Raw genomic sequence first — 23,298 nt, 5'->3', positions numbered from 1 at the left:
CTTTTTCTCATCCAGTCCTCAGATCAAATCTATCAGGTTGCTACTATCTGCATTTTACAGATGAGGAAACTGAGGCGACCGCAGCTAAATAACACCGTGGCAGACGTAGGATTTGAATCCAAGTGTGTCCAACCCCAAAGTCAGTACTTTCTTCATCATGCCATGTGACCTCTCATCACTTTCAAAAACAGGGTTATGTCAGTATGGCCAAAGGGAGAGGCAGAAAAACATGTGGGAGAATCACAAAAGACAGGCGTTGAAACACCATCTCTGCTAGCTGTGTCACTAACTTCTCGAAGCCTCTGTTTCCACATCTGTAAAGTGGGGCTTATAATAATTTCTACCTTACAGATTGTTAGAAGGATTACATCAAGAGAATACCTGTAGAGTCCTTCACATTTTCAGTGCTAAGGCCATGTTAGCTTCATATGCAGAGCTCTGTCTATGACAGTATATCCCATGAAGGCAGAAGTTAGATCTGTTTAGTTTAACCAATGCACAGTACCTGGCATAGATTGGAAACTCAATAAATATTGGTGAATGGATGGATAAATGAATTAACAAACGACCAGATGAAAGGGTGAATAAATGCCCTTACTCTTTCTCAGAGGATCAAGTGCCCCATCTGTCCCCATCTGACTCACCTCTCAGCCTTGGGATGGGGAAGCTCTTCCCCAGGCCCGCTTTCCTGGTCTGTGTCACGGGTGCCCTCGGGAATGCCCTGCCCCGCCTTGTAGCTGAGGTGGGCATCCTTGCCCCGCCTATGTTCTGGGTCATCACATTTCTTCTCGGCCTCGCTGTCAGACAAGTCTTCTGGGGAGGTGTCCTCACTGCTGGTCTCCTCACTCGAGGTGGTCTCATAGCTGGGAAAGGAGACAAGGTCACTCGTTCCGTGTTTCCTGCCCGATGCTCGTGTCAACACTAATGAGAACTCGGTGGGCTTTAAATAACACTTCCGTGCTTGCTAACCTCGTCCTCCATTCTCTACACTTGCAGTGCTGGGCAAGGGGACTCCCAGGAAACCTACTGTCAGAGGAACATGCTTCTAAGAGCTCTGTTCCTTTAACGCTGGAAGCCATTTGGGGAAAAGGGTAATTAACTAAGCTCTTTGCAACAAACACACAAACAGCCCATAGCCTAATTGGTCGATGCATTCAGATGATCCAGGTATCCAAGGCTCTCATGAAAGCATTTGATTCTGGAACCCTAACGTCCTGTCCTGAGAGGGACCCAGATCTAGGCAAACATCCCCCACCCTGAGTTCTCTGAATTGCCTAACAAATCTTCACATCTCTGGGTGACTGTGAAGCCTCCCTTTGGCCGCCCCGTTCTATCCCAGCTTACAGCTGACAAGGGAGGAACCATCTGTGTTCACTCCTGGCAGGGTTCCATGGGACACGTGAACGGTTGGGATACTTGAGCCTAGCACCTGCCTTTCTCAGTTGCTGTTTCAACCACGGCTTAAAACAGCAAAAGTGAGGGCGTGGGCCACTTGACTGGCCTTCCCTCCCCAGCAATGATCCTTATGTTCAGTTATATGCAACTCTATTGAGGTGGCAGACCAGAGACCAGAGAGGAAAGTTCTGGAAGATGTATTGATCCCTCTGCTGATGGTCAACAGGAGACCTCCGATGGAGGATGCTCCAGTTAAGATGAAGATTTCGGGTTCTTGGCCTACTGGCACTGCCACAGAGACCAGGGGAGACCAGTGGCCACAGCTTCTCCTGAACCCCCTCATGCCCTTCATCTGAATGGTGGTCCCTATGTAAAGCCCATGTGCTCACTGGATTTGCAAACCCAGACTGCTCCCTGGTATGCTCACATTCTGTCTTGTTCAAACCCCAGATATTTCTTCCTCTACCATGCTTGGAACAACATTTTGCTTTTGTGATTAAGAAAACGGGACATATTAAGTTTACCAAACAGTTCTTCTCTTAGAATTGCTTCATAAAAGCTCCACTTGGAAGTTCATTCATTCATTCAACAGACATTTATTGAATACCTACTATGTGCCAGGCACTGTTCTAAATGTTATAACCAAAGTCCCTATCCTAACTGAGCTTAAACTCTAAGTAGGGAAAGGCAGAAAATAAACACGTAAACAATATATTCAGATAATGATAAGAGCAATGAGTAAACTAATAACGGGCCATGGGATAGCGTGATGGGAGGAGGGGCTCCTTTAATTAGAGCAGAAGTTTTTAACGTTGGCTGCATGTTAGAATCACCTGAAGGTGTTTAAAGTTCCCAATACCTGTACTGCACCCGAGACTAATTAAACCAGAGTCTTCCAGGAGGGGGAGCCAGGCATCAGTATTTTTAAGGCTCCCCCAGGGTTTCCAAGGTGCAGTCAAGGTTGAGAACCACTGCACCGGACTGACAGATACTGAGGGATATCTGGGAGAGAACTTTAAGTGGAGGAAACAGCCAATGCAAAGGCCCCAAGATCAGCCTGACTGAGCATGTTTAAGGGAAGAAAGCCTGGAGCCAGTGATAGGGGATGAGGCAGGCTGTAGTCACGAGATGGACCTCCAGGTTTTGGTACAAAGCTGGCACTTTTGGGGACTTCCCTGGTGGTCCAGTGGTTAAGAATCCATCTTGCAATCCAGGGGACGCCACTTCGATCCCTCATTGGGGAACTAAGAATCCACGTGCCACGGGGCAACTGAGCCCGTGTGCTGCAACTACACAGCCCAGGCGCTCTGGAGTCTGCACACCGCAAGGAACAGCCCGTGCCACAACTAAGACCCGATGCAGCCAATAAATAAATAAATAAATATTTAAAAAAAAGAAAACCACAAAGCTGGCACTTTTGCAAGTATTTAAGCAGGGGAGAGAGAGGACCTGCTTTAGACTTTGAGGTTAGTCTGATTCTGCTTTCTGTACACAGACTGGGGAAAGCTCAGAAAAAAATGGTTTCTCCTCTGGCCAGTGTCTGGCGTCAGCAGGAGTGAGAACAGCAACGCTCACAGAACCTGCCACAGTAGTGACGTCACCCTTGTCTGAATTGGGTGTCTTCCTTCTGGTTTCACCCAAATTAGCAGGGGTTCCGACCTGTTCCGGGCAGCCTCCTGGGCCCACCCCTGGCTGGGCCTGGTGCCCCTGCTTTGGGTTTTCCCACCATCCTCCACTTCTTCCTCTACTAGAGTTCATCTCAGCCTGTCAGCATTCTCCCTTTACTTCTGTCTTATCTCTGCCTATGTCCAAACTGTGAGTTAAAGGCAGGGACAATGATTTATTTGACCTTTTTATCCCTACCACCAAACACATCATCAGTACTTAATAAATGTTTGTTGAATGACTGATTTAGAAAATATTCTAAATCCAGTGATTTACTCTCTACACTATATAAGGTCTGGTTCATGTTCTGAGTCAATAGACATTGATCATTTTTCTTCATCCTAAAAAACGTTGGTCTGGTTTGCCGTAAGTTAGTTAAAGGAAGGAAAAAATTAAAAGGATGAAATTTGAAATTCTACAAATTAAGAATTTGTCCTAGGTTCAGTGTTACGGTTCAGATTAAACGTCTTCCTTAAAGGGCTCATGTGTCCCCAAACTAGCAGAAGGCACCAGAATCCTGGCCCCAGGGAACACCAAAGCCAAGACATATTAAAAGCACAGAATCCAACAGACTACCACAGCTGGCAAGAAGCCAAACACATGCAAACCCGAGAGGGAGTTTTAAAGGGCCGTTGAGATTAATTCCCTTGAAGAAGAATGAAAGCCAGATGCTTCCCCTAGGAAAAGAGAGTGCTCAGGACAACAGCAGGAGAGGTAGTGTGGAGGGCAGTCTGGGCTTCACGAGCGATGCTTACCCACCGTTAACCCCAACAAACTGAAGGTTCTTTTTGGTCCCATTACCTCCTGCACGGAAGCCATAGTCTTTCTTTTTCATTATGGATTTAAGGCTGGTCGACGGGGAGATCTCTAGGCAGACACAACATCACAGGTTAGCATGATCTTGGGGACGCCCCAGAATGCAGGGGAACTGGGACTCTTGCTTTGAGGGCACACAGGCTGAAGGTGTTTGAAGAGGCAGAAAGGGAACTAGATAATTTCAATCAAATATACTGAGGGTCTTTGAGGTGCCCCAGCCTTCTGGTCAATGCCAGCCAAATTGTTCCGGTTCACAAACCCTCTACGTGTGGATTACAGAGTAGAGTTATTGGAGCATTCTTGAACCATGTGGTGTGAATGCCACTGTTGTCCCTATCTTAGTCTGGGGAAATCTGAGGCTCAGATTTGCTCAGTGAATGGCAGAGCAGGAGTAGAACTTAGGCCTCCTGACCCCTGGTCCAGCACCCACTTCTGCTCGAGGGCACCCCAGCGGTCCTTCCTGACTCACAAGCCAGATGACACTTGTGATGTGGGGTAGGCACAGAAAACACATGAGCAAGAGCACGAGTCTTCTTTTGCTGGGCTCAAAGTTACAGGAGGCAGTTCACAATCAGTAACACTAGCACTAGCACCGAAATAATGAGAAAACAGCCAATTTGTGATCTGCGGCAGGAAGCAGACTCACACGCTGCTGCCCGTTGAGCAAAGCAAAATATGGTTCCACTTAACTCCAGAGTGTGTGATCTGTTATAGGAGGAAGAGCCGCTCAGCCAAAGGGTCGACTTCCACATGTGAGTATCGCTCAGTTTCTCTCTCTCTCTCACACAGACACACAGAGAGAGAGAGAGAGAGAGAGAGAAAATAATTCAGTAAAATATTTCAGCTCTCAATATAATGATCCTCCAAAAACAAGGCTACAAAAAACCTCTAATGTGCAAGAACTGGGCAGGACCACAGGAATGCAAGAGGCCAAGAAACAATTAAGGAAGGCAGAGGTTTAAAGCACTCACAGCCAGGGCCTTTCTTCACCCTAGACATTGCCTTCGCACAATGCAAATGAGAAAGAGGCACCTCTCTGGGCAGACACAGTGCTGCAGGCTTGGCAAGTGTGGGCTGGGTTTCAGCTCCCATTTACCCTCTGGCATCTTTGTGCCCTGTGCTACGTGAACGGCTGTATGTGGTGGCCCTGCAGTCAGTCCCAACGTTAGAGCAAGGACAAGAGCAGAGGTTCCAAGCCTCCACTGTCACAGAGATCAGTTTTTATTCCACTGGGTTCCTGGATGTGCTTAAACCTTTTAAAAAAAAACATATGCATGCAATTAAAACCCTTTTCCCCTTTGACTCGTCAAGGAGCAATGGTCCCCCGTCTCAGGCACCAGTATTTACCCGTCGGCGGGGAGGAAGAGGGGCCCGGGGGCTCCTTCTGGGGTGGAGCGTGGGCCGAGTAGGCGGACAGCAGCAGGTTGAGGGAGCTCTGTAGCTGGCTCTGGATGCTGCTGAGCTTGGAGGCGGGCTGCTTGATGGCACGGGCCAGCTCCGGGTACCCATGCTCCAGGCAGCTCCATTGCTCCTGCAGGAGCTCCTGGATCTTCTTAACGTACTGCCCAATAGTGGCATCGGCGGTGGGCGAGCTCGATGGCCTTCTTGGGCGCTCCTTCCCCGGGAGCTCTGAACCGGCCTCCTTCCTCCCTGCTGGGGGAGCCTTTCTCTCACTGCTCCTTGGAGAGCCTCTTGCTCCCCTGACTGGACCCTCGGCTCCCACCTGATGGCCTCCCTCCTGCTCAGAGCGTCCTTCTTCGATCCTGAGCTCAGTGGAGAGGCAGCTATGTAAAGAGGGGGTGAGGACCATCTTGGATCCCTGTGGCAGTGGCAGCTGGGATGGTGACACAAATTCTGCTGGGCTCCGATCCCCCCATTTGTGACTTTCCTGCCTCCACAGGACGCCATTCCCCTTCCCCCAGGCCCCCCAGCTTTCAGATATTGTGCTGCCCATAAGGTTGACCCCAGTGCTCTTGTCACACGACTCCGTGGTCAAGAGTCCGTACAGAGGGTCAGTGTTGACCATGGCGTCAGTCTGGCCCTGAGCATCTTTGGTGTTCTCGTGGCTAAGCTTTTCGGTCAGTTGAGCTACAGTGCACTCTAGCTCTCGAATCCTCTGCCCCCTAGCCTTGATTTCCTCCTCCTGCCGCTGGAGGGCAGCTCTGACTTGGGCTACTTCCTCAGTTCTTCCAGACAACTCGCCCTCAAGGCCCGAGAGCTGCTGCTTCAGGCTGGAGATGCTGCCGGGATCCACGGAGGTAAGGCCCAGGCTTTCCTCCGTGACCCGGATGCCAATGCTTCTCACGTCTACTTCTACAGGTGGCGGCGGTGGGATCTCGCTGATGTTGAGCTCGATTTCTTCTAGGGGGAGCTCACTCCCAGGGATGGGTGATGGCAGAGGTGGGGGGCTTGGTGTTGGGGAGCCGGGGGTCGTGACCGCCACCTCGGCTTGTCTGCTTTCCTGTTGGTCTTCTGCATCCTCTAGAACTACAAGGGATGAGAAAGGAGGACTTGAGAAAGGGAGGTGATTTGGAGCTGCTTCTTCACCCTCTGGAGGCTCAGGCCCCTTCCGGATCAGCTCCGGTATTCCTGGCACCAGGTCTCCAGACTCTCTGACTTCTGGTTGGGCTGCTGTTCGCTGGGTGGAGTTGGAAAAACCTGCAAATCCTTCCGCAGGACCAAAGGCGCCATCGCAGACACCGCCTTCGCCCTGAAGTGGCGGGAGGGCGGGCGGGGTAGGGGGCCCTGAGTTTAGGCTCGGGTCCTCTGAGGCCCTGTTTTGTAGCAGCGTGGCTGGCATGCTGGATGCTCTCAAAAGCTGGGGCCGTCCACTCCAGGAGGCGACCTCAGCCTCCCTGGGACCAGCAGCCTCCAGCTGTCTGGCGGTCTCCGTCAGTAGGGCCTTCCGGTGGTAGCTCGCCTCGCTCCCGCCGGCGGCTTGGGGGGGATCACCGAGCGGCAGTGGCTGCGCTCGCGCCTCTGTCCCGAGCGACACCTTACTTGGCACCACTGGGGGCCAATTCGGGTGGGAAAGAGCAGCATGGGGGCGAGCCCCGCTGTCGGGAAGGCTGAAGTTTCGGGGCAAAGTGCTAAACTTGGCCTGCTTGGCCCTTCTGTGGATAGGAATCCTTTTGATGGTGTTTCCCTTCTCGATGTCATCCACATACTTGAGGAAGTCCAGGTCTAAATGGAAGCCATATGGGGTCTCCACGGAGTAGGGGTGGCTCTTTGGAGGGTCTTTCTCTTCATCCCCCTGAGAGGACTGGTCTTTGGCTGGGAGACATAAGACATGTGAAAAAGAAGCGCAGCGTTAATGAGAAAGACAGGCGGTGAGACCTAATATCTCTCCCATAAGCGTTCTCCTAAATGTTCCAGCCTCTGAATTATGCTGAGATGCTCACCGTCTTTTGGCTGGGCTGAGAAATCCTGTTATTAAATCAATGTGGACTTAGCCAATGTCTCCAAGGAAATAGGTAGAGGGAATAGTTTCCAATTTGCAGTATGGCATTTCAGTTACCACTGTGGCCAGGAATTTGCCAAATCAGGGTACTAATTGGTAATTATGAATATGGACGTTTTCAAAGGATGAGATACACGATTGTCTCAATATTAAAAAAGGACCTTGCATAATTCAAATAGGTCCTAGTAAATCTTGCTAAAGCCAGAGATATCAAGAAGCCGTGCCTCCTGCATTATTTAAGCTTCCTCTGATGGCTGAGCCTCTAGGTACATGAAGCTCAGAACGGGCACCCATAATCATGCACAGCCTATGCTCTTTTCCACTGGAAAACTGCGTAGTGCTTAACAAACAAGTTTCACTTTCAAAAACTCATGCCAGGTAAGGAAATACCACCTTTTTCACAAACTGGAAAAAAAGGTGGTGGAGGAAAATGGGACAATCAATGTCAAAAGGGACATTGGCAAGCATCCTCCAAGAGGTGTGGGACTCATGATTTTTCAGAGCAGCCCAAAGTATCAAGAGAATATCACGATGAGAAAGTTCTCCATCACACCAAGGCACCACTGATCTTGACTCCAGCAGAGGATGCTGAGAACAAGTCAGTCCTTTGATTATTTGAATCCATAGGGATTTGTCTCCAATTAGCGTCTTCCTCAGGTTAAATAATCTTTGTTGTTTTGATGTTCCTAATGCGACACCCTTTATTATCTCTGTGACATTCTGCTGAACATGCTCTGAAAATGCTGAGTTCAGGAGAGGACATTAGTGGAGAGCGCAGAGGCCAAGAATACGGACCCTGGAGCCCGGTCTATATTTCAGCTCTGTGACCTTGGGGAAATTACTTAGCCTCCCTGTGTCTCATCATCCATAAGATAGCAATAATAACAGGTAAGATGAGATTGTGAGGACTGATTAATACATATGAAGTGCTTAGAACAATGCCTAGCACATGATGAACATTCAATACACACTCAATATTGTAGTTATTATCTTTGTGGAAGTCCAAATTACAGAGAACTGAAGCCCCCTAATGGAAGCTGACTTGCTAGGTACATAGGAGGGGATCTTCAAATTCTTTGTGTCTGACTGATTGCTTGACTCCAAGAGTAATAGGCCCTGGGGGCAAAATGACAAAATAGCAGTAATTGAATTCACTTACCTCAACCACTATTTATTGAGCACCTCTGTTGGTTGCTAAGATAGATCTTAAGGACACAGATATGAATCAGGTATAGCTCTGCCCTCAAAAAAAAAGTATGGTCAAGTAGGAGAAACACCAACAAGTACGATGCAGTGTGACAAGGATGGTAACAGATACATGCTCAAGGACCAGTGTTCCTTCTTGACTTACTTTCCTAGTTTCTCCAGAAAAACTTTCTTGGACTTAGAGGCTTATTCTGCCTTGGTTGGAGAGGGATGACTTCGTAAGAGTGACATATAACTGGGTGTTAAATGAATAAATAGCAGTTTGCCAGGAGAACACAAGGGGGTGAAAGACATTGTAGCTGTTTATCTCCAAGAGGGCCATTATCAATTCCTACCTTCTCTAGACAGGCAAGGGAATCTTATATTGAGAGGTGGGGTCCATTTCTCTATGCTTTTGAATCTCAGCTGGTCTGTGACTGCTTTGACCAAAAGAAAATGGCAGAAATGACACTGAGAGAATGCCAAGACTAGGTCATAAGAAGCCTCTAAGTTCCACCTGGGTCTCTTAGAATGCACACTCAGGGGGAAGCCAGATGCCATGTAAGGAGTCCAACTTCCCCGAGACTGCCATACTGTGAGGAAGCCCAAGTAGCTCCAGAGAGAGGTCATGTGAAGAGATGGTGAGAGATGCCTTGCCAGCCTGAGCTGTTCCAGACATCCTAGCCCAGGTGCCAGGCATAAGTAAAAGAACTTCAGATGACTCCAGCCTCAGCCATCATCTGATTTCAATGACAGGAGGGACTCCAAATGAGAACCACTCAGCTGAACTTGTGTTAATAATGCATGATTGTTTTAAGCCACTAAGTTCTGGGGTGGTTTATTATGCAGCAATAGATAGCCAGGACAGATCAGATATATGTCAGAGAATGGGCAAATGCATTAAGGTGTGAAAATCCATAGTAATCCAGGGTTCTATAAACACAGTTGATATGGTTGGAACTTAAAGTGTGGAAGAGAAGGGTGAGGAGTAGAAAAAGACAAAATTGGAAAGGTCAGCAAGAGCCAGATCAGAGAGCCACTTGTATGCATGCCAACAAGCTTTGACTTTACTCTCTAGGCAGTGGGAGTCATCAAAGGGTTTTACACAAGGGAGTGACTTGGTCAAATGTGATTTCACAGTGAGCACTCTTGCAGAGGATTAGAAGAAGAACAAACCAGAGGCCTGAAGACCAGTTGGGAGATTGCTGACATGGTCAAGGTGAAAGAAGCTAAGGGAATGGAAGGAAGGGGCAGGTTCAAGAAGAGGTGCAAGTGATGGCATTACCTGGGGCACATATAGGGCTGCTTTTTCCCTAAGAGTGATGACATATTTGGGCTGAGCTCTTCCCACTTGCCTGTCTGATGTATCCTTCTGGCCAGTGCTACATGCTTGGGGCACAAGAACTGTGCTTAGGGAAGTACAGTTATCTCCAAAGAACTAAAGAAGCCAAGTAGACACATAAAGGCTGAACCCTTGAACACTGACACAATCGACCCTACCAGCCTCAGTGCTAAGTAAAGTTGCAGGGCCTGTGGGTGAGTGAGTCACAGCCTCAGCAGGGAACACAGCAAGGCACTGGTGCTGATCCACAGGGTTGGTCCAAGTTGGGTTCCAGAGCTTCTGTGCAGATACCTGGACTCCAGGCAGATAAGGAGTAAACACTCCTCCAGCACCCAAAAAAGTCCAATAAGTTCCCATTCACCCACATGAGTTTTTTACAAACCTGCTTTCTCCCAAAGAGGCACACTGGTAGTCTCAATGACAACAATTGTTCTCTGTTAGTTTCCCAGCTGCACTTGGCTATACTCTTAGGCCTACTGGCCAGTTCAGCAGCCTCCTGGATTATAGGAACAAGCCAAATCAGAGAGGAGGCATTTGTCTAAAGTTAAATAGGGAGGAGATTTATGACCCAGAAGGCAAAGAACACTCCAAAGGAGAGACTGCATTATTTATCTGCTTACTGCTTCAATTCGGTAGAAATGAACTGATTTGCCCATCAGCCTCTGAGAGCAGGTCCAGAGCACAAATACAATAATAGCATCAAATGAGGAACAGCAGGTTCCAAGGGAAAATATTCCACAAGGGAGACTGAGGTGAATCAAAGAAGTCTGTGAGACTGAGCAGTTATCCAGGATGACGGGTTTAATAGGTGCTTTCCTAAGCTACACTATGGGGTCTCTCTCCTCTCTCTCTCTCTCTCTCTCTCTCTCTCTCACACACACACACACACACATTGTGCTGCTGTGCCTGCCACCCACCGTTCTGCATTCCTTCTCTTTCTCCCAGTGCAAGAGGAATGCTGGACCTTGAATGAGGGAGCTTGATCTGATATGCTGGGAGATCTATGCTCACATTAAGTTCTGCTCCTTTTAATTCTACCTGGTGATAGGTATGCAGGAGCTCAGAATTCCAGGCATTGGGCCAGGGTGAGAATTAATTAGGAGGACTGTCTCTGCTTAAAATGAACTTCAGATCTGACAAACCAACACATAACTGGCTGGAGTTGAATCCTGCCTCTGTTACCTCCTACCTCTGTGATTCTGGGCAAATTATTTAAATTCCCTATGCCTCAGTCTCTGCATTTGTAACGTGGTGATAAGAATACCTAACTCACAGAGATGTGATTATTAGCACCGATGCAGTAGAGAACATGGCATAGGTACTCAACAAAGGGGCCAAAAGATGAGGATGGGCTGGTTCTGAATGGGGCAGGGGGAGATTCACTGAGAATGTGTTCTTTCTTGAATATTTAACTCTGTGTTAGGCCTAGAGCATCAAGAAGGAGTGAGAGTCCAAGAAAATAATTCTGGAGAAACTGGGAAAAACGAGTCAGGGGAGAAGAAAAAAGTAGGATATATGAGGCTCAGAGCTACCTAGAATTCCCTACAGAGTCTCCGTCTGAAAGCACCCCAGATCACTAGACCCTTGGAAAGGACCTGCAAACACAGTCATGAGCCTAAGACCTACAGGTAGGCATGAGAAAAGGGATAAGAAGGAGACAAGGGAAGGAGGAAGGGGCCACAGTCATTACCCTGAGGGAAACAGTGAAGCGGGGGCCAGGTAAGGGAACCCATCAGAGGCATTTAAAATGAGAAAAAAAGTCCAAAAGCCTATACTCAGTTTCTGAAGGAAATGGGAAAAACAGAAACTAGAGAGAAAGTGGCCAAAAATACAACCAGAAAGAAGGTGAATTAAATGAATCTCTTCAAAAGGCCAAGACAGCGGAAGCTGTCTTTTCCCTCCTCTGCCTTTATTTTGTGAGATGTGTATGCTTGAAAGGAGGGGTGCCTTTCTTAGCTAGTTGTGGGTGATCACGTGGAAAGCAGCCGTGCCAAGGATGCTGAGCGGGGACAAATGAGGCAAGCAGGAATGACAGGCCCCCGGGGCATTAAGGGAATTAGCTGGTGTTCTGTGGGACCACTTTCAGGGATGCGCTGAAAAGGCAGCTCTCTGGGGAGAGAGGCAGACTTTTGAAGTATACGGTAACTGCATTTGGAAAGAAGGATGAGGCAGGGCTGGAGCTGCTGTCCAGTCCTTGAGTCCTGTACCAGTGAAGGGCCATATAGGCTCTCCTGTTTCCTGACATTTGGTGATCTGGAAAAAGCATTTCATTAGAAGTCAGGGGATCGGGGTCTAGTCTATGATGTTTGGCAAGTTTCCTGGGGAGGGAAAGGGGAACATTCATCGAGACATTCGTTGGGCTAGATAGTTATTACTCAACAACCTTACATGCATTATCTCATTTAATCCTTTACCAACCCTGCGAAGTAGGTATTAATACCTGCTTATAGACGAGGTGTGGCAGACTGTTTGCAAAAATAGCCACAATTATAACCCACCCTTGTGTACTTCCCTCCCACACTGACCCTAGGCTTGGCCTTGTGACTTGGTCAACAGCAAATGTGACATATGCAGAGATTTGAAAGTTGCTTGCACATTGGAGTTTGTCTGTTCTTGCTGTGCTTGGAACCCTTCTGTCATCATGTGAACAAACCCTAACTAGCCTGCTGGGCAACAAAAGACGCATGGCCAAATCATCACCAATGCCCTAGGTGACATGGAGTCAACCACCAGACCACTCACATGAGTGTAGCCATTCTAAACCATCAGGACAAGTCACCCAGAAGACCACAGACATGTGAACAAGTCCAGCAGAGATGAGTCAAGCTGGCCCAGCCCAGAATAATGGCTTAGCCAACCCACAGAATCTTTTAAGAAATAATAAATATCTTTAAGTCAATACATTTTTGAGCGGTTTGTTACACAGCAAAGCTAACTGATATAGGAGGGAAGTGAAGCTCAAAGAAGTGAAATGCCTTGGAAAATCACACAGGTATGAATGTAGGCTCTTTTACCAAATTGTGCCTCTTTTTTAGACCTCAAGTTCCTCATCTCTAAAATGAGGTTAATGAGTGAGATCACACTGCTCCCTTCTTGGTGCTTGGAAGGGATGAGAAACACTACAAAAATTACACAACTCCAATATAAACATAAGCCTTCATTTTCATTCCCTACTACCTTCTCTTGTTCATGTCTGAAATACACAGTTTAGGTTTCCCAGCACCGCCTATTTTGGGGACGGTCTCCCGTAGGCCTCCCCTGAGCTATTTCCAGGATTTATGGTAATAATCGCTTTCCAACCCAAGTGCTCACTGTAGACCAGGGAATACGAGGGAGCCTGCCTACCGTCTGTCTTCTCCATCTTAGAGAATGCTGACCGCCAGTCTCTTGGGCACTCTTCTTCCGATAAGCCTGTAAAATTTGTTGGAGAGTTCTGAAAGAAAGAGGATGGAAAAGTGGAGAGTCTCATTACCATTAGAATAAGTATGGAGGGAACATAGCACCAAGAAAAAAAAAAAAAAGTAACACCCCTCCTTGCCTTTCTCCCAGGATGCCCATGTGCTCATAGCTCTCCAAGGAGGGAAATTAAAAGCCTATACACACTCCTAGAGTATAATCTTGGGTGTGTCTTCATGGAATGTTAGCAGTGGTTGACACCAAAGGAAGACTCTGGTCCAACTTGACAGATGAGAAAACTAAGGCTTAGAAGTTAATTGTTCTGTGCAAGGCCTCTCAGCACATTCGTGAAGGAACTGGACCCAGGGCTCCAAAAAGCAGCATGGTGCTCTTTCCAAAATATCAAGAGCTGAAATCTACTCACTTCCTGTCATGGTAAAAGAATTATAATCCATTTTTTTTGGAAAAGCTGGAACCAGAGTACCTATAAGGGATCTGTGACATCCCAATCAGATTCAAGAAAAAGATGAGCTAATTGGAAGGACTGACTAGGAGCTAATAGTTTGGGGTGATTTCTAACCAGGGGCAGAACAAGGAGGAGTTCAAGCCTGGTAGCCAGAAGACATCAGTAACTATGCAAGCAGAGTACCCTCCTGATTCTGAATTAGGCTACCTTGAGGTTTGATCATAAATTCTCCCCAAAGTTTCAATCCTTTTCCAGGACTATTTCTTCAAATGGTAAACAACCTGGATCCTGCCCCCAGTACAGTAAATCACCCAGGAAATTGGTTTTTATGATTTAACTCCACACACATCAGAATCATAAATTATCTGTGACACCTCAGCAGTGGAAGCGGAGTTGTTTTAGGAATTCCAATGTGCTCGACCACGAACTCCAGATCAGAGAAGCGTACCAGGGATGAGGGAAAGGTTGGGAGGACGAGGGAGTGAGAGAAGGACAAGGGGTGGCCCCCAGCAACCTGGGATGGAAAATGGGGAGCAAACAAGCAAACTGGGGAAGAGGCCTGGGAAATATCAGGCCTGCCAAGTAAGAGGAAGTCTGAAGTCTGCCCGACAGAAAGTTTGGCGTACCCTCTTTCTGTGAGTGCTGCTACTGCCTCCGAAGCTAGCACCCTGCTCCTGTCTTGGTTCCCCCATAACCAAGTTCCATGCAGCGGCCTTTGCCTATGCAGGAGTGGCAGAGCCTGGAAGGGCAGGCAGGGTTTCTATAGGCAGAGACACTCCTTGCAGAAAGATCACAGACGCTAAATACCTCACTCACCTTTGTGGCAACAAGGACTTGAATTTGGAACTGGAGCGGAGAAGAAGTTAGGGAGAAGGAGGATGAATGTGGATGGTCCTGGAGGCTAAAAGCGGCCACTAAGGAGGCCGACAGTGGAGAGGCATGGAAGCTTCTAATCAGGGCTGAGGGAGGGTCGCCCTTGTTAGAAAGAGGAGGTTCTGAAACAACCTAAGTGTCCATCGACGGATGAACAGATAAAGAAGATGTGGTGCATAGTATATATACATAATGGAATATTACTCAGTCATAAAAAAGAAGGAAATCTTGCCATTTGCGATAACACACACGGACCCTAAGGGCATTATGCTAAGTGAAATAAGTCAAAGACAAACACTGTATGTGAAATCTTTATTAAACAAAAGAGAACTCATAGATATAGAGAACAGATTAGTGGCTGTCAGAGGCAGGGGTTGGGGGGTGACGGCTGGGCAAAATGGGTGAAGGGCATCAAAAGGTACAAACTGCCAGTTTTAAGATAAAAGGTCCTGGGGATGTAAGGTACAGCATGGTGACTATAGTTAACAATACTGTATTATATCTTTGAAAGTTGTTAAGAGAGTAGATCTTAAAAGTTCTTGTCGCAAGGAAAAAAAACTGTAATTATGTGACATAGTGGATGTTAACTAAACTTATTGTGGCGGTCATTTCACAACATATACAAATATCAAATCATTACGTTGGACACCTGAAACTAATACAATGTTACATGTCAATTATAACTCAATTGGAACAAAAAGAAAAGAAAGAGAAGGTTCCTGGGCAGAGGACACTGCTGCCGATCTCAGTGCCCCAGGTCTGCAGTCTGCAGCCGGGGGTGGGGCCTCCCAGATGCTGGCAGGCAGGAGAGGCCCGGCAGCTTCAAGGTGAAAACTGGGGAAGAAAAGGGTGAGGATGCCAACCCTACACATGGCCCCTCCATCATCACGGCCTCTCCTCTCCTCCTGCTCCCTTCCTCCTCCCACCTCAAAACATTACTGAAAAACAGGCAGAGCTCGGAGCACTTGACACACTCGAATTACCACACGCAAGCCTCACCATAACCCCAAGAGGATTATTATTGTCCCCATTTTCCAGGTAGGGAGACTGAGGCTGAGAGAGTTTGAAGGCCTGCCCCAAATCATATAACGAGCAAGTATTAGAGCAGGATTTGCTCTCAAGTCTCGTTGACTCAAAGCCTGTGCTGGGAACAGAAGTGATTTGTAAACGTTTTTCCACCCCTGTAAACCAGGCCGATGCTGTGACTGATCCCCAGCTCTCTTTGTGAGGGGAAACGTTTCTAACTCCGATGCTTCTCTGCTTTTCCCCCCAGTATATGTGATGCATCTTCTGGATGTGCAGAAGGAGAACTGCTCCTTTTGTAAGTCCTCCAACACTCCTTTTGTAAGTCCTCCTGACTGAAGTGCGATCTGCTTCTCCGAGGCTGGACACCAAGCAGCAAAGCTCCTCCTAAGCAGGAGGCGGCCACCTGGGTGCAGATGGACCTCTGGCTGCACGAGCGCACCATCACCTCGGGGAGTTCAATCACACCCACTGCCCTTGGTTAGAGTTGCAGTTCAGCCCTTCATATTTCAGATCACAGAGCTTCAAATAATTCCGCAGCACACTTGGGGTCAAAGTTCATTAAAAAGAACTCTATAGAGACCTCTAATCATTCTCTTAGACTTGAAGTTTTCTAAAATGAATCTTTCCAAGGCTACAGAAATTAATCAGTTGATACCCCAACTCTCTGAAGAGGGCCGAGCAAGCTTTCACGGTAAAGGGCTCTGCAGGAAAGGGGGGACTATCATGCCCACGTTATGCCACTTCCAGCTCCACCCACCCCAGCCTTCTCCACCTTGGCCCGTGGTCCTTCGCGCGGACATCTCGGAATTCAGCTAAGGGGGTTTTCTTCGAGTGGGTGGATGTTTGATGTGGTTAGGGGAGTGGAATCAAAGACTAAATGCTACATCGACACATGCTACTTTGTTTGCAATACAACAGAATATGAAAAATAGCTTTGTTGGACACAATTTCCCTTTAAAATGGAATTTTGCAACCTCCTGGAGCATTTAAAATTTTGACTTAGAAGCAATTTATTACTCGTTCTGTTAAGCTGTATCCCCAGTGTTCAGAATTGTAATACCTGGTGGTGTTATGTAACTTTTCATTTGTTTATAGCCTATCCCAGGATCAAGAATGCCCAATTAGGTCCCAACCTCTCTCGTGAGCTCATCATATTCTAGATGTTTTGAGTATACATAGCTGGATCTTTCTCTAGTTCTTCTCCCCTATTAAGCTTGTGAAGGTCAGAACTCCTACAGGACTCATTTCTGTGGCCACATGTCACCCTCACCCACTGCCCAGCTATATCCTAACATGTGGCAGATCATCTTCAAGTTCCAAATGAGGAACAAAGACACAAAGAGGCTATGTGGCCAATCTAAAGTTACCCAGTTAATTAGGGGCAGGACAGTTTGTGCGACTCCATCACTCCCACTGCTTCTCAAAGCCAATGGGCAGTGAAGAGGTGAGGACTGAGGCTGCCAGCACAAAATCCACCAAAGAGGCAGTTGCTGGAAGACAGCAGTGTTAGCCCATATGTAACTACCAGGCCACGTTAGAAACAGTTCCAGCAGGGTCCATGCCCAGGAGCGTGGATTTCCCTGGGCCAGACCAACTCTGGCAATATATACCCACACCCTCTCCCTCTCCCCAGTTATTCTTTTTATGATGCCATTTTCAATCTCACTTTTAACCTCAAATCCAAATACAAAGAAACCTTCCTCTACTTAGCCCTGAAACTGAAACCTAGTTCTGTACGTTTGTTCTCTTCAAACCTCTCTTTATTCTGCAATAATAAAAATGCCATATTTCATCCCAGAACAGGCTGCATGCCAAAATAAATAGCACCTTGGATTTCCTTAAAAAGAAAGCTTGGCTCAAAGCACAGCCTTATTGCCATGAGAATTCTTGGAGAATTCAACCTTACAAAGTCAAATATTTAGCAAGGTAGCACACCAAACAGCAATCTGTCAATCCCTGCAAGACCTCTTGCAAAGACAAAACGCTCTTTCTGAAAGAGAGGAAAAAAATTACTTATCCCTCATACTGATCTCCCCAGATGATGAGAGCTTCCCGTTTCCCCACTCCAGGGCCCCATGCCTCCAAGTGGGAACGTCCCCTGTGCTAAACAGCAGGAGGCATCTGACAGCGCTGCTTAACATTAAGAGGGCTGAAGTCCAGGCACTGGGGAAGTGAGATGCACTCCCGAAAAGGATTCCATCAGCCGAGTTCTCCAGCCAGCTCACTTCCTACCAACCCAGGAAACAAAGAGATAACTCATGCTCAATAAATGACACATTAACACAATCTCATTAACTCCGTTCCCACATCCTTCTGCAAGTGTCTGTCATTTTTGCCTGCACTGCAGCAGCTGAATCTGGAGCTTCATGAAGAAGAGAAAACCGTTGGGAGGAAAGCTGGGACCACATTACCTTCCCTTGGCATCCTCCTCCTGCCACAGCCTGGAGCTGGAGGACTCACCTCCTCCCGGAAAGCGGGGTTCTGCTGCTGGACCTGAGCCGATCGCTCGTGAGTTCAGCACAGCAGCACTGGCTCCCCAGCTGTTAAAGATTGGGTCAGGTGATCCGTGACCTTGCTGGAAAAGCAAATACTGACTTCCTTTTCGCTCACGGGAAGAGGGGACTGGGGTCAGGATGGAATTCAGTGCTCAGTAAGCTAATAATGGATCTTGCAGAAAGAGGAAGAAAGCTCAAATCATTCAATCGGAAAGTTAGTTCCCAGAGCTGCTCCCAGTTCAGAGGGACACATCTAAAGATGCTGTAACGGTGCACCCCTTCCTCTGCACACTCCCCCAAAGCTAGGCACTTATCTGGGGTGGGGGAGGGTTATAATTAATTATGCTTTTCCTCCTCCTTTCCTGCAGCTGAGTGGCTCATTAATAAATTTGCTCCTAAAGAGAACTCAGCGTCCTAAGGAGCTGAAACCCTCCAGTGGTGCATCTCTTTCTTCCAGGCTCTGCCTTAGAAACTTCCTCCCCCGGCTGCCTCCTGGGTCCCACGGCCAAGCAAAGCTTCTGTGAGCGATCCCCAGAATGCTCACTGCCCTGATCAATCAGTGACTGGAAGTCTGTCGGGGCAGAGCTAGAAGAAACAATGACCAGTGAGTTCCCGGGGCCAGACTGGCAGCTCCTGCTTCCTGCCGCTATGTGAATCTGATGCCCCAGCACCAAAACGCACCCAATTCTGGCAGAAAGAGAAAAGCAAGGAAGTACCTGCTGTAAGGATCCAGCTCCAGGCAGGGCTTCTAACGGCAGAGCGGACCAGTGACTTCCGAAGGGCGGGTGCAGGAGCCGGGGAGAAGGCAGCTGTGGAGGAGGAAGGTCCCAGAGTATCCCAGGCAGGCGCCGTGAAGAGTCTCAGCCAGCCCACTGCAGCTGCAGCTCTTTGGAACAGAGGCAGGTGTGAGGTGCAGGCACAGAGGCTCCAGGCTCTGCAAATCCAGCACCACTACTAGACCTGAAGGAGATACAGGGGGGTGGGTGCAATCCAAACGGGGCCAGGACAGCATCTGGGCTCCTGTATGCAGGCTCAGCAAAAGGATTAGAGGACCTTATCCCCTTGACCTTCTGTGGCTCTAGCCAAACGAGGCTGTCCTCGGAAATGAAGCCCCATCAGCAAGACATGTCGAAGCAGCTCTGACCTTTACAGACACTGCCTGTCGAGATGTGCTCTCAGAGGCGAGGGCAGATTCCTGTCTAACCCACGCTGAAACTGATGCCAGAGCTGAGTGTCACCCTGAAGTGCTGCCTGCATCCAGCCCAGAACACTTGGAAAGCACTTCACATCCAGGGCCTCACACCAGCTTAAGGCAGACAGGTAGGGCTGAGCATCCCCATTGTACAGGTGAAGAAAATGAGACAGACTCAGCGAATTCCCTTGGCTCACCCAGGAGTGAATCTGGATTAAAATGAAGATTCTGGGGGTGTAGAATTCTGTGTTCTTCCCACTACACTGGATCAAATTTCTTATTTTCCTTGGAAGACTCTGGAGCATCTTGCTCAAGACGGAGGTTAACAAATTTACCGAAAGGCATGGGATGATGTGATGGACGAGACTATGGAACACCAACATTCCCTTTTCTCAACTGCTAAAAGTATTTCACTAGTACACAGACCAAACCATCAGAATGTTTTTAAAAAATCAGAAATGTACCTTGAACTCTGAGGTTACATTTAAAAATATACTGAGGCGCAAACTGTCTTTCTGTTAGATTTTAAATGATCATCGACCATCCCCTCTGAATTGGCTAGAGAACAGCTAGAAGCATAAGACATTTCACCAGGAAGCTGAGTGAAAAAGAGCTCTCCATTTCACTAGGTCCCATGACCAGGTCCCGTGACCCACTCTTCCTCTCTGGTTTATCTATATGATAGAGGTAAGCCTTCTCATTTCCTCTCCCAGGATAAATTCTTCCTTATCCAAGACAAAATGGTGAGAGGCTTCCTTGCAGAGCTGAGCCTTTCTTGAAACACCCAACATTCTTCCAGGAACACTGGCCAGCTCCCGCCTGTCCCCCAAGCTCCGCTCAGCATCTCCTCCAAGTGCAGTGGCCAGCCTTCCTACTTACACTGCTCCTGTCGGCCCTCAACTGCTACAGGTGTCACCTAAATTCTAACTGCTGCCTCTGTGTCTGTCTCCCTGACCAGGACCACAGGCTAGATGTTCCATCAAGTTTGTGAAACTGAACTTATCCACGATACCGACGACTCTAAACACAAGTGACCTCTCCAGATACTCCCTTAGGTACCAAGAAAGCACCTCTCCTTTCCAACAGGTGCCAGGCCTCTCATCAGATTGAAAAAGACAGCAAGCAGAATGAGGGAAGGAAATCCTAGCCCCTAGCAGTGCCATAGATCAGCTTGGCTCAGATGCCAGGACAGAAGATCCACAAACACACGCACACACACACACACACACCTCTAACCCTCCTTCTTCAGCTCTCTTTCTGAAGATGGGTAGCACTTTCAGTTCTCTGAGCTCCACGTGAGATGCAGGTTCAGGCACGGTGCTGACTGCCTATGTCTCTAATAGGAGGAGAGATTCTTCTGTCTTTTCTGGCTTCGCACTTACCCAGTACTCTCCATTAACTCCATGGTCAAGCAGGGAGGTGAGCAGAGCCGGGAATGTTACTCACCATCTTCCGGATGAAAAAACAAAGTTGGTTCCCAAGGGTATAAAGCTAAGAAAAGGCAAAGGCTCAACTCAAACCCAGATGTTCTGTCTCCCAGTCTAATACCCTTTCCTCTAAACCACGCAGCCTGAACTGGGCATGCAGGTAAATGCAGGAGACACACAAACTCCAGGACGTAAGCTTCAATGCTGGTGCTGTCCAGGCAGAAGGTGACCTCACATTTAGGGAAGGTGTCCATGAGAAACACCAACAACTTTCTCTAGGGGAGTCTGAGCTTCTTTGGGGGGGGGATCCCCTCCATAGCCTCTGGCCCTTGCCATGCTGGGATACTGGCATGTCTCTACCCCTACAACTCACTCATGCATATGTCTTAATATTAGTAGCCAATTTCATGTTACCACCTATATACCCAGAAAATTCTCCTGGACCAAACACACTTATCCACCAGAACTTTTCTGGCAGGAATCATTTAGCCGAGGGGAGGTTTGACTCCTTTTGCAATTTAGAAACCTCCAACTTTTATGGCCCAGGTCCCTTCTGCCCCATGATGGGAAAAAGGTGGACCACCTAAGTCAGGCAAGATGGCGCCAGGCAAGAGGGAGAAGAGGTGGAACTATCTGAAGAATGTGCCCTTTACCTAAGCGGTCCCTTAGGCTTTTGCACTTTGCTCAGGGAGGTCAGCTATCACGCCGGGCCCGGGAGCAATGCGCTGCTTAGGTACACGTGCTGCTGAAACAGCCTCTCAGAGCAGACTGGTTACAGCCATTCTGACCAAACGCAACTTCACTGGACAGAGAAAGAAATCACACACGGGAGATCTGTGGGTGTAGGGGACCAGTGGGAATGAGCTATTCAAATGACTGACCCTTTAAGGCAGATGAAAATTTCTCAGGGACGAAACAGGGCCAATTGCAGGGAGAGAGGAGCCTGCAGTAACCAGTGAAAAATGCTCCTTAGAGAAAAAGAAAGGCGTCAGGCCCACGGGGGAAAAGACCTCTACTCCTCATCCCTCCCTTCACTTAGACCCTTCCAGAATGCTCTTAGTCTTTGACTCAAACACTCTGTTAGATAAAGATGCCAACAGACAAATGATGAAGGGGCACAAGCAGGCAATTCAGGAAAGAAGAAATACCAATGGTTAATATTAAAAAAAAATGTTTAGGGCTTCCCTGGTGGCGCAGTGGTTAAGAATCTGCCTGCCAATGCAGGGGACACGGGTTCGAGCCCTGGTCTGGGAAGATCCCACATGCCACGGAACAACTAAGCCCGTGAGCCACAACCACTGAACCTGCACGTCTGGAGCCTGTGCCCCGCAACGGGAGAGGCCGCGACAGTGAGAGGCCCGCGCACCGCGATGAGGAGTGGCCCCCGCTCGCCACAGCTGGAGAAAGCCCTCGCACAGAAACGAAGACCCAACACAGCCAAAAATAAATAAATTAATTAATTAATTTTTTAAAAAAAGTGTTTAACTGCATGAATTGATAATAAAAAAGATGCTAGAAAACATCAAAATGCCATACTATTTATTTACCCTACACTGCACCAGGCAGTATAGGTCCATTCCAAAACCGGCCAATTTAATTCCCACAATGACCCTATAAGGTAGTATTGTTATGTCCATTACCTGAGGACAAAGCTGAGGCGCAGATCAGTTGCCCAGTTACTGAGACCATCAGCGCCAAGACTGGGATCCAGGTAACGTGCTGCTCTTAACTGTGGTATGACACAGACTCTCTTACAAGTTAGAAAAAACAGATTTTTTTAAAGAAAGGTCCTCAGTGTTGATAAGAATGTGATAAGGGGACACACCCTCCCCAGAAAGTTGCAGCAGAGTCATGTCCATCTATTTTGCATATCTTAACATAATTGAAGAGCAAGTTCTAGAGTGGCTAAGAGTCTGGACTCCAAGTCGAGAAGCCAGGGCTAGAATCCCAGCTCTGCTAGTGACTGTGTAACCTTGGACAAATTATTTAACCTCTCTGTGCCTTAGCTGCCTCACTGGTAAAATAGGAATAGTAATACACCTTACACATCATGGATCTGTCAGGAGAATTAAATAAGATGACAATACATGTCAACAACTTAGAACTGAGGCTGGTATACAGTCTGTGTTCAATAAATAATAAATATATTAGCTAGTAACATAATGATATAAATTCAATTATGAATTCAATTTTGTATTTAAAATTCTAATCACATAACATTTAGAAAATATACCTGTTTTATAATGATTACTATAAATGGCTGTGCAAGATTCCATGGACTTAGGCCTTATTTTCTAAACCCAATCCCTCCTAGAGGTCATTTCATCTCAAGTTTAACTCTCCCTGCAATGCTACTCGATCAGCCAGCCTGACAGACAGGTCTCTGGGCAGGTCTCCAGGGAATACCCCAATTCCAGGTGCTGGAACCCAGCTACCACATATAACGATGAATGATTAAGAGCAAAGATTTCAAGGTAAGATAGACTAGGTTCAAATCCTGGCTGTGTGACCTTGAGCAAATTTCCAAGAAGAGCCCAGCTCAGGACACGGTTGTGAGAAC

At 47.7% G+C, this 23,298-nt stretch overlaps 1 protein-coding gene across 3 annotated transcripts in view; it reads right to left on the bottom strand.

The window, feature by feature from the left end:
• KANK4 (KN motif and ankyrin repeat domains 4) overlaps positions 1–23,298 on the bottom strand; it is a 67,896-nt gene that overhangs the window by 19,151 nt on the left and 25,447 nt on the right. The window contains exons 2-6 of one of the 3 annotated variants that reach the window (XM_061184122.1): positions 18,836–19,005; positions 13,209–13,296; positions 5,224–7,149; positions 3,816–3,927; positions 645–863 (exon numbers count right to left, since the gene is read on the bottom strand). In XM_061184122.1, coding sequence (XP_061040105.1) covers positions 645–863; positions 3,816–3,927; positions 5,224–7,149; positions 13,209–13,224 — 2,273 coding nt within the window. In that variant the 5' untranslated portion in view covers positions 13,225–13,296; positions 18,836–19,005. Of the gene's footprint in view, positions 1–644; positions 864–3,815; positions 3,928–5,223; positions 7,150–13,208; positions 13,297–18,035; positions 18,085–18,835; positions 19,006–23,298 lie in introns of those variants that run through there. The other 2 variants (XM_061184124.1, XM_061184123.1) reach the window with 2 other exon arrangements.

The sequence above is a fragment of the Eubalaena glacialis genome, chromosome 3, assembly GCF_028564815.1.
Source record: "Eubalaena glacialis isolate mEubGla1 chromosome 3, mEubGla1.1.hap2.+ XY, whole genome shotgun sequence".
Classification (NCBI taxonomy): Eukaryota; Metazoa; Chordata; class Mammalia; order Artiodactyla; family Balaenidae; genus Eubalaena; species Eubalaena glacialis.
Note: the sequence above shows the minus strand (reverse complement) of the source record. Positions and strands in the feature narration are given on the sequence as shown.